The sequence below is a fragment of the Manduca sexta genome, chromosome 27 (assembly GCF_014839805.1).
Source record: "Manduca sexta isolate Smith_Timp_Sample1 chromosome 27, JHU_Msex_v1.0, whole genome shotgun sequence".
NCBI lineage: Eukaryota > Metazoa > Arthropoda > Insecta > Lepidoptera > Sphingidae > Manduca > Manduca sexta.
In genome coordinates, this window is record NC_051141.1 from 18,623,908 (window position 1) to 18,635,224 (window position 11,317).

General features: G+C 37.3%; 1 protein-coding gene across 9 annotated transcripts in view; it reads left to right on the forward strand.

Annotated features, from left to right (window-relative positions):
• The window catches only part of LOC115440539 (protein bric-a-brac 2), a 39,078-nt gene that overhangs the window by 10,996 nt on the left and 16,765 nt on the right, over positions 1-11,317 (forward strand). For 5 of the 9 annotated variants that reach the window (XM_030164893.2, XM_037443827.1, XM_030164889.2 and 2 more), the window contains exons 4-7: positions 7,399-7,530; positions 8,232-8,410; positions 8,866-9,043; positions 10,864-10,933. In XM_030164893.2, the coding sequence (XP_030020753.2) occupies positions 7,399-7,530; positions 8,232-8,410; positions 8,866-9,043; positions 10,864-10,933 (559 nt within the window). Of the gene's footprint in view, positions 1-3,572; positions 5,299-7,398; positions 7,531-8,215; positions 8,411-8,865; positions 9,044-10,863; positions 10,934-11,317 lie in introns of those variants that run through there. The other 4 variants (XM_037443828.1, XM_030164894.2, XM_037443826.1 and 1 more) reach the window with 4 other exon arrangements.

Here is an 11,317-nt window from a genome sequence, read left to right on the forward strand (position 1 = left end):
TGCGTCTTTGCGTACCTTTGTAGAGGCAGGGGTTGTGTCTCCATCTCGGTATCCACTAATTGTTTCCCATAAATCCTCATGGATAAGGTAATTTCGCATCTTGAACTTCCAAGTCGGATATCCATCTTTTATCCTCAAACAAGGAAATGGAAAAGATGTGATCGACGCAGGGGAATTTTTCATACTCAAAACATCTCCAGATTCATGTGACATTTTCAGACTATTACTATTTCCTAGTCACACAAAGAATATATTCAACTTTATTTTACTAAATAACGTGAAAAAAAAATAAGAACTAAGCGTTCGTGCTGATAACGTGTTGTAAATATGGTATATGTTCTTAGTAATTAAATAAAGTTAGTAAAAAGATGTTATTGACATGAGTGTTTATTTCGGACTAAAGAGAAGTAACTATGGCAAACAAAATACAATTAGTTCTAAAAATAGAACATATAAAAAATAATAAGTCACGACGAAGGTTACAATCTCCAACAAGTTGTATTGCATGTCCGGTACAATAGCGCTCTGAGGTCCTGGGTTCGAATACCGGGTCGGGCAAAGTGATATTTAGGTTTTTCTGCTCAGTATCAGCCCGGAGTCTGGAATTTGTGCCCGATATGGCGATAGGCTCGCCCCCTGTCACATCATAGGACGGAACATACTTGGCGAAAAGTGGGTGCCTTAGTTGCACCTCTGCATACCCCTTCGGGGATAAATGCGTGATGTTATGTATGTTATGTATGTTGGTACCGGATATACGGAGGGTGATCCTGGAACGTGACACACTTATGTACGTGGGTAACTATGGCCGGTTTTAATACCTTGTGTACGGTAGTCGCTATCCAGGCGGATATATAATTTATATCCTACCACCAGCAAATCATTTATGAACATAAAGGATTTGAGCTGTGTGGTTGCGCATTTCAAGTCAGATAGTAATTAATCTGAAATTTAATTGTGATTATCTTTGATAGAATTAAATTCTTTGAACCACGGGGCTTAAAAATATGCCTTCGTTAATAGAAAATATAAAAATAATAGAAAAAAAACATTTTAAAAAACTAGTTTTTAAATTGACTTAATCTTTGTTTTATACTATGTAGGGATAAAGGCTTGTTGCGAGATTCACTTTTGTCAAGATTAAGTTATATAAGTATTATATTATTTTGCATCTACATAAGGAACACTGCGACAAGCTTATATCAATACACAGTTAAATACAACTATTGATTCAATTGAAACTTGCATTTAAATATAAGTTTTTATTTATTCCTATTATTTGTTTTCAGCAAATTCTTTAATTAGATACTCATATTATATAGCAATGTAAAAAATAATTAGTTCGACATATTGAATTTTATTTGAAATCATTTCATTTTTTGGATTTTTTTCAGTAAACCCTTCAGTTTTTTACCCACGTCATGGGCATGCACAAATAATAATTAGTCCACCATATTGGGTCGTCCGCCATATTGAATTTAGAATGAGGTCATTTAGCTAACCATGCATTGTCGTCCTCACTAAGCGTGTGTAAAATTTCATCTTATCAAAAACATACATCGAATATTACGAATAGGAATACAATATCCTATCGCTAAATTTATCGTTATTTCTTATTAGCATTAACGACTGTAATTCCATCTTGTCTGAAGCCTAACTTGCGTACATCCCTTGTTAGGAAACTTTAGCGCGAGTTCTTTTACCATCAGAATACCTCTGCGCTGCAAGTCAAAGCAATACGACAAACTTCGGAAACATAGACACTGACGTAGAGTGTGGTACGTGTAGAATAGCCAATAAATAAATTACTATTACTGTGATAAGACCACATGACATAACCATCTTTACTGCTTACTTCATTTTTGGGTCGGCACTGGGCTTATTTATACTCGGGAAAGTTTATTTTTAATCTGTCCTTAGAGGTGTTTGTGTAAGTTTGTAATTGTTAAAATGATCTATAGAGGTTTTGGAGCAAATCGGTCATAAAATTGTTTCTGCATTTTTAGAACCACATTTCTTGAGATAGTAATTTGACAGGTTACTTTTTATACACGCTTCCCAAGGACAGCATCCAAGTAATAGTTATTTTTATCTTCTTAAGATGGTAGCTCAAGGTCCATTTTCATACATTTTGTTTCGGCTTTAATCTGGGTAACTAAACAAGTATTGGCAAGTAAAGAATTTAAATTCACGTCTAGTTAGTGATTAGTTCTCGCAGTTGAAAGAAAAATGTAAAAATAATTAATAATCATGGATATTTCTGCCTTTAAAATTTCGTCATATTAAATTTTAAAGGCCAAAATATCCATGATTATTAATTATTTTTACATTTTTCTTCAACTGCGAGAACTAATCACTAACTAGACGTGAATTTAAATTCTTTACTTGCCAATACTTGTTTAGTTACCCAGATTAAAGCCGAAACAAAATGTATGAAAATGGACCTTGAGCTACCACCTTAATATTTTTTCTTACGACTCACTAAACGCAACTGGACGATGGCCTTAAAAACAAGATGTACACAATAACCCCCCTTATTCATAGACGTTATTTATCTAAAGACGGAGCATTGCTGTGATAACAAATCTATTTCTCAGCTTTGTTTATCTGACAGCTTGCGTTTTGTTTAGCTTTGTTTGTCTGACAGCCAACTAAATTCAAGTTGTATCTCAATATTAGCCAATCACCACGGCCCTATGTCTACGCACTGCGAAGGCTGCCATGCCGTCAGCACTGAAAAACAGACTTGTTATCACATCAAAGACACAGCTGAGATAAATAACGTCTATGAATAAGGGGGTAAGTAGATACAATATCTTAAATAAGCACTGTATAAGTTTATTGAAAATCGAACCCCAATGGTAGTTAAACCAAGTCTTGTAACACGGATTATTATGCATAATAAATGTGGCCGTTCTATACGATACTTAGCTCTGTATTTCTGTACTCCGCTGCTTCATATCGATTTTTCGCTAGTAGCTTCTCAGTGCTATCTACGATGCAGCGACGTTGAAGACTTATTCTGATGCCAATTATATGAAATCTATGTAACTCGATTCATCACATTATTCCTCTAGTGGCATTGGATTGAGATCAGAATAGTGTTGAGATCCTGGATTGTCTTCCCGAGTAGCTAAAAAAATGTTTTTTTTTTATTCGATAAATAATAAACATCTATACGTAGTACAGAATGTGGCGGGTGCTGGGACAGATTATTTGCCCTGTGTTATAATAATATGGTCATAAAATGGGCTTCAAACAGATTTATTAGTTTCACCTTTATCTATGTAGGGAGACTTTAGTTCTCTGGGCCAAAAACAAGGAGTGTGATGTTACAACCTGTTAATTTCATTTACAACGTTGAAGGTCTCTGGTGTACGAGGGTTAATGAGGGTAGCTGTTGAGGTACCTAGGCAATATTTGATTGTCTCCACGCACAAGTTTTTAAACGGTGCTGTCGTTAATAAAATTGCATTGTACTTGGTAGTAAGAACACTAGTTCAAATAATATTTCGATCCATTTTAGACTTGTTCCTCGATGTCGCAGCGTAAAACATAAACTCTAGGTGCCGGCGAAACGTCGTAGATTTTTGAAACATGTTCCCAGTTTAACATGAGGTGACCTTCTCAAAAAAAAAATAACTCATTGGGGTTCCTTTGTCTCGCGAATGTATGTTAAACGATTCGTAACACAGACGGGGTCCACTTTATTTGATAGTCAAATTGGTGAGCACATCTTCGCGCGGCGGCCGAGAACGCACGGGACGTCTGTCGCCTGACGTCAATCTCTCTTGAAATGTGGGCCACGACAATTATGGAAGTTATTGTGTAAGCACTTTCGCGGGATGTTGTGGACAGTGTGTAGGGGATATCTTTGTAGAGTTGGTTGCAATTTACCTTGTAATATTTCAGTTTGTAAATACTCAGATAATTCAGATCTGATGGTGACGATGGTTAATTGACATGCAATTTTGAGTCTTTGTTTTTTACAATGCATGCCTTCCTATGTTGGCATTGAAGGTAATGAAGTTGTCGATAACTTAGCTAGCTAAAGAGGCAATAAAAGTTTAATACGGAAGTTCATTATAAAATTAAGAAGTGTTGTTTCCAAATGTGTAAAGAATATTTTAATGAACGAAGTATAAGTATGTAGGTATATGGTACTCAACAATACAGCCTAGCGCCTTTAAATTGTCATGGATTGACAAAGCCAACTTGGAGAGACATGCCATCATAACACCTCCGCGACTTCGCTCCAGAGGGTCTACTTCGAAAAAGGAACGTGTAAACGTTAGTCCGAAACGAAGAAACGACAAACTTCGGATTTAACTTTACTACTAAATTACTTCGGATCCGTCACCGTTCTGTAGCTGACCTTAGTGGTAAGATCAATTTCCCGTAGTTTTTTTTAGAAAGCAGTGGAAATTTATCCTCTTAGATGGTTTTAAAAAAGGATGACGGAACCATATATGTTCTTACAAATTCCATGTCTACAATATTGCGATGAACAGATCGAATCCGTCATCGGATCCGTAACATTTCGTAGTAACAAAACATGCGATTCGTCATCCGAAACTACGGATTTTGTTTTTCGGGGTAGACCCTATTGTCTCCTACCGTTCAATAGATTTCAATGCGTAGACTCTGAATTGTACAGCAATAGTATTAAGGATGTATACCACATCATTATGCAGTGTCGCAGGAATGGGCCACAGAGACACGAATTGTCGATGACTCATAGCAAAATTTTGTGTCAGGATTGTAACAGTGTTAATATAACAGAAAATAATATTTCGGAAATCGCCAGGACACTGTACAAACTTGTAAATTTATATTGTTTGACAATCAACAGTTGGCCCATTAGTATGTCTGACATTGCCTTTCTTATCTTAGCGCTGAGATTTCTTTGTTATATACTTTTTGTTTCATGAATTTCTTCATAATCTTTATGTATGGGTAAAACTTATATCTATGCAACTGCATCATAGGTACCTGGAGGAGTTATACAACGTAGATAATTCGTCCTCTACATAGGAACTCTGGCCGGGTACATCTCAACTGCGCAGACGTGCCATCGATCGCGGTCGACGCGTGCCGTACGCATGTGCAACGGCCCAGCTAACAGATTCATCTCAATAGCTGGCAATCGCAATACCGCTCACTAACAGCTCGTGCATAAATTTTGCACAATTTATTGCAGTCCCCCAGAAGTGTTTTAATACAGTCTAATATTCAATTATACGTGGTGTATTGTTGTGGCCGATTGTCTGCGTGTGTGGAGTTGGGGGATACGTTCGGGTGAGTGTTTTCGAATAATTTTGTGAATAAATTGCGCGGCCTCCTTTGTCGCGGTCTGACGGTGGTAGATACGGGCAGGTATGTGTATAGCTTTTGCCGGCGCACATTTTAAGCCCTATACTTTATTGTTGTATTACCGAGGCCTGCGTTTGTTTCAAAAAGTGCTTAAGCGAAAATTGTAATTTTGTAGAAAATATATTGATTGATTCACGTATGGTGTTTTATTTCGACTTTTAGAGTATAACTTTGATTTATTGACCCTTAATTATAGTGGATTGTGATAATTATTGTCAGAAGGTGTATTTCGTGTTCAATAAAATTGAAATTTGACGGTGCATACCTGGTTGAAGAGGTCGTCATAAAAGGTATACCCGTGTCGCTATAACCGATGTGATCGACTTGTCGGCCTGGAACTAGGTCATAGCTATATTTTGTAATGGCGTACATGGATTTTAGGGATGTTTTAAATTGTGTAACGCTGATTTAGCTGACGTGTAACTGTGCTATAGTTGATCTATAATGTTACAGCTGGTATGTTTCAGTGTTTAGCTAGTACATATCTGCATAAAAGCTGATGTATCTTCGCGTTATAGGTGTGTAACAGTATTGCAACAGATAAATGACGTTGTTACAGCTCGGTCCGAATGACGTCATAACTGGTGTCTTGCAATATTATAGTTGGGGAATAATGACGTCACAGCTCATTATCACAAAGACATAACTGTGCATAAGAACGTTATAGCTAGTGGCTGACAGTGCTTTAGCTGGTTTAAAATATTATAGTTCTTTTAACAATAATCTCACGGCTGGTACATAAAATGTTATAGCTGGTTTCTACCAATGCTACAGTTGGTTCATAACAATGTTACAGTTTGTTCATAATAATGTTACAGTTGGATCATAACAATGTTACAGTTGGATCATAACAATGTTACAGTTAGTTCACACAATGTTATAGTTGGTTCACACAATATTACAGTGGTTCGTAACAATGTTACAGTGGGTTTCCACAATATTACATTGGTTCGTAACAATGTTACAGTTAGGTGGTAACAATGTTACAGTTGGTTCACACAATGTTACAGCTGGTTCGTAGAAATGTTACAGTTGGTTCGTAACAATGTGACAGTTGGTTCACACAATATTACAGTGGTTCGTAACAATGCTACAGTTGGTTCTTAACATTGTTACAGTTGGTTCACAACAATGGACCAGTTGGTTCATAACTATCTTACAGTTGTTTCGTAACAAAAGGACAGTTAATTCATAACAGTGTTACTGCTATTTCACAACAATGTTACAGTTGGTTCACATAAATGTTACAGATCGTTCATAACAATGTTACAATCGGTTCGTAACAATGTTACAGTTGGTTCGTAACACTTTTACACTTAGTTCATAACCATGTTACAGAAGTTTTGTAACAATCTTACAGTTGGTTCATAACAATGTTATAGTTGGTTCATAACAATCTTACAGCTCGTTCATAACAATGTTATAATTGGTGCATTGAATAGTTAAAGCTGGATCTAAACAATATTTTTGTTAGTGCAAAACAATTTTATGGCTAGTTCATGACAGTATTATTCCTCGTGTACAGCGTTTTAATTTAAACCTAATGAAAAATCTATTTTATACCACGTGCATAACGTTATAACTGGTTTAAAATGATGCAGTAAATTGATATATTCCATATTATGGAATATAAAACTTTTTCGAAAATAAGTTGACTAAAAAACTTATTTATTAAATTACATATACAGATTACTGTTGTGTGCGAATGATATATCTATAAAGGATATTTTAATAAGAATAAAATACATTGGTACTTTGTGTTAAAACTCTTATAACACAAAGTACTGGACTTTGTGTTAAAACTCTTATAATTTTCATTTACTGATAGGTCGATTCAATCGTTTGTTTTACTTGCAACCAGTTATTGAGATTTGAAAATATTTATCTTGTATGCCTGAATCTCTAACACGTCAACTAAGATATCCACGATCTCACTATCCCTTTATAAGGGCGTTTATAATTTATCCAATCAACACTATCACTATCTAAAGAAGAGTTTAACTGACGTTTCCTTTCATTTTTCAGTCACTGTTCGTGGAGAATCCGTCGCGCCATCCGATCGTGATCCTCAAAGATGTTACCTTCGCCGACCTGCGTACTATGGTAGATTTTATGTACTATGGTGAAGTCAATGTAACTGAGGAACAGTTGCCACAGGTTGGTTGACAAGTTTTTTTTATTCCGGTCTTTTTTATTTAGATACATTAGCAAACAGTGTAATCAGTTTTTATTATACGGGAAAACTATGATAATAGTCTACAAATTACAACGTTTCATTTAAATTCAAAATGTATTTTTTTTATATTTCTAACAGTATGTGCGTACGGGATAACTTAAATATTCAGACGTAAAGTTAGTTATTTCATTCCTTTGAATTGGACTACCTGATATTATTAACTTAAATATTATACAGGAGATTGTTTCTTGTTTATTCCCAATATTTGTTCTAAGTAGAGGTACGGATTTAGGACCGCTTATTTATCCACTGAATTATCAATTCTAACTTGCTAACAAAAAGAATTATATTGCGGTGGACGGGGCAGTCATTAGACGGGGCGTTATAACACGCTGAACTGATTAGTTCATCACACAATCAAATATTCTGTTGACTTGAGCAAATACACACCCGTTCAAACCAAATGTCTGCTCAACATCCGCGCCTCAGACTATGTAGCTCTAAGAGTTAACGGACTCCAACAAATCATGTAGTATAGAACGTACAAGACGGCTATAATAATAATAAAGAACATGTGCTGTGTTTTATTTACCCTTTCGTAACAACTCGAAACCATTAAAAGAGCGAGTAAACCCCAGCAAAAGTTTCAGCTAGTCTTTTATGAAGTTGTTGCATTTTCTAGGTGCTGGACACCGCGAAGCTGCTTAAAATTAAGGGTCTGACTGAGATGCCAGATTCGACATCGCTGACAAGATCACAGGGTACATCTGCTGATTTCCAGTCGCCAGGAGAGTCCGTCGATTCGCAGAGGCACTCCGCCTCTCCCACCACATCGCCGTCTAATAAAAGGAAACGTTTCGTGTAAGGGATATCTGGAGGGAATGGTTTTAAAAATATATAAATCGCAGGCTTGTTGTCCCACTGACGACACGAGCCTCGGATGAGATGTCGTTTTGTAAAGTACCTTGATTCGAGCAACTGAATTTATGCTCTTCAAGTATGAATTAATAGACCTATTTTTGACCAGTAAGGACTTAAAATAATATCATTTGAGAATAAGTAATTATGATAAATATAAACAAAAATATAATTTTGATTACATTAAACAATGCCACCATTGCAGACCGAGTCGTGTTTTTGCCCAGTCTTATTATACAAAAAAGGGAGTCGGTTTATATAAAGTTCCAATGCTCGCAACTCATCTGTTATGTATAGTGGCTGAAATAAATTAAATTTACTTGATCTTATAATCAGACACGTATTCACAGTACTCAATACTTTACGTGCCGTTTTAATTTCCAATGATACAATTGCAGGCGCAGGAAGAGTTCGACCGGCTCCACGTCGCTCAACATGGTGATCGGCGAGGACGCGCGGCCCGAGGACGTGCACAACTTGGAGATGATGCGCGCCGGCGAGAGCATCACGCTCAGCAGCGTGCCGCAACAGCGCCGCCGCGACTTCGACGACAGGCCGCTAGATGGCGGACAACCGGTATACAAACTATATACTTTAGCCTCATAAATTTAGCTCTCAAAGTACGCTAGAGATTTTGGCTGCTACTCGAATTATATATTGATACCTCTAGCTGGTAGTCAAAGTGCTCAATAAGGCAAACGCACTTTTCAGTTGATAGGTAAAGTACGCACGCAATATTAACATTTGCAGCTGCTATAAATGATATTCACAGCTTTGAGTTTACTGTTACAAAAGTACACGATAAAATAGTTGCACTGCTCTTAGATGATAGCCAAAGTACGTAACGGCTACGAATCACTTTAACTGCAAGCCGAAGTATACAATTTAACAGATTCAATTCACTTTAGCAGCTATGTCTCAGTTGTAGATCTATAATAAAAATTATAGACTGTCTTATATAAATTACAATAACAGAATCGCTAGAATTGCTCCTGCATCGGTAGAGACGATACAACTACCCTGATATCAGTAATTTAGTAGAGTGATGGTGCCTGTGCAAAAATGCAGATGGCATAAAATTTGTGAAACTTAAGGAGCACCTAGATTTAGAATTAGATTTGTAACAAAGGGACATAACATAGCTGCTGGAAGGGAATGAGATGCTTCAAAATCAAAATCCAAACGATACATTTGGAGTAAATTTGAACAAACTGAATCGAATCAGCTATTTAGTGCTAGAGATTTGAGTTAGCTCACGGCCTGGTCATGGAATTCGGTGATAGCTCAGAACAAAAAATACACATGTCGTCGGGGACCGTGTGAGTGACAAACAAAAAGTTTAGTACGGTAAGGAGACGGCGATATTCATCTGCAGATATCACCGAAATTCATGGGTGGGTCAAATTACACCAATGATAAATATTTGTCCGTGTGATGTGTTGTTAACTGAATGCTGTATAGTTTATGATGAAGTTTGTGTGAAAGAACGATGTGCCAGAGCGAGAAAGGAGATTGCCCATACGTCATAATTGTAACCTGTGTCTTTATTGATTTCAACATTTGAGATTATACCAGAGGCACGGCTCAGAGATGCGTGAGCCGCAGCGCCCCGGGTTCGACCGCCGCCGGGGGCACACGAGTGTCGTGATAGTTTCTGAACGTATTTAAAGTTATTGATGTGAACATTATTATCAATAAAGATTTTAGTTTATTTTTAGTTTAAAGTTTTAGCATACTGTATGTAAAGTTTTACCATCCTGGCAAGACTAAGGAAATGAGGTTGGAGTTCCGAGTAGGAAGAGACACTGGCAGACGACCGACGGCCCTCGGGAGGCGGCTGACTGCTGCACGTGGTGTCCTCGACGTTGACTGTGCCTTTATCTGTTACATAATGTCTAATCGATGTTCAATGTAGTAGTATGTAACAATAATACACATGAAAACAACCTGTTTGTGTCTCACTTCTTTTAAGAATGTTACAGTTTTGTAAGCGTACTAATAGGCCGATTTATGATTACATTTCGATTAAGTTACCAAGTGCCGTGGGCATTCTCCTTTGTCACAGTGTTGCGTTTTGTTGTTGGCAAAACTCGCGTCACGCAGAGAAATGTTTGCACCGAACCTTATTAGTGTTAACAAGCAATGTGTGAGTTTACTCGTCGACATAATGCAGTGTTCACACGAACAGCACCTATGAAGGGCTTTACTCACAGCGGCACAGGTTTGTGTGATAATGTATGAACGTACTGCCACACGCAGCGGGATTGCATGACGCGTCAAGAGTATGAAGAAATTGCACTGATATGAAAGGAAGAAGTGATGCTAATCGATCCGTTCGAATAAGGCGAATGTATGGAACATGTGTGCGGTCTAACGTATGGTACGTTTTTCGACAGAATGCCGAAGCTCAGAACTTGAACGTGGAACCGGTGGGAATGGAACCGAATGCGTCCGGTATGCCCCAAGGTAGGCCTCGCACCACGTCTATCACCAACCTATATTGTCCATATGGTGTAGTTGTTTCAAGACCCCGCCCCCGTCCACTCCAACCCTCTTCCAGGTTCACGGGCCTAAAGCCTAACTCAAGATTGTAGAGTATTTGAAGAGTAGTCAGATATTGCTGTGTGTGTCGTAGAATAATTACAACGTGCCTTATCATTTTACGTGGACTCTTAATCACATTTTAATTGAATTCAGACACTGTATCGATAATTTAATTATTGGTGAGTTTGAAAGACATTTAGTTGAAGTAGTTACATCATGCTTAGTCCAGTCAAAATAATATTTAATAAATAAAAACAGAATAAGACATAACATGTGAACCATCCCTGAATGAACCCACTTTCCGCC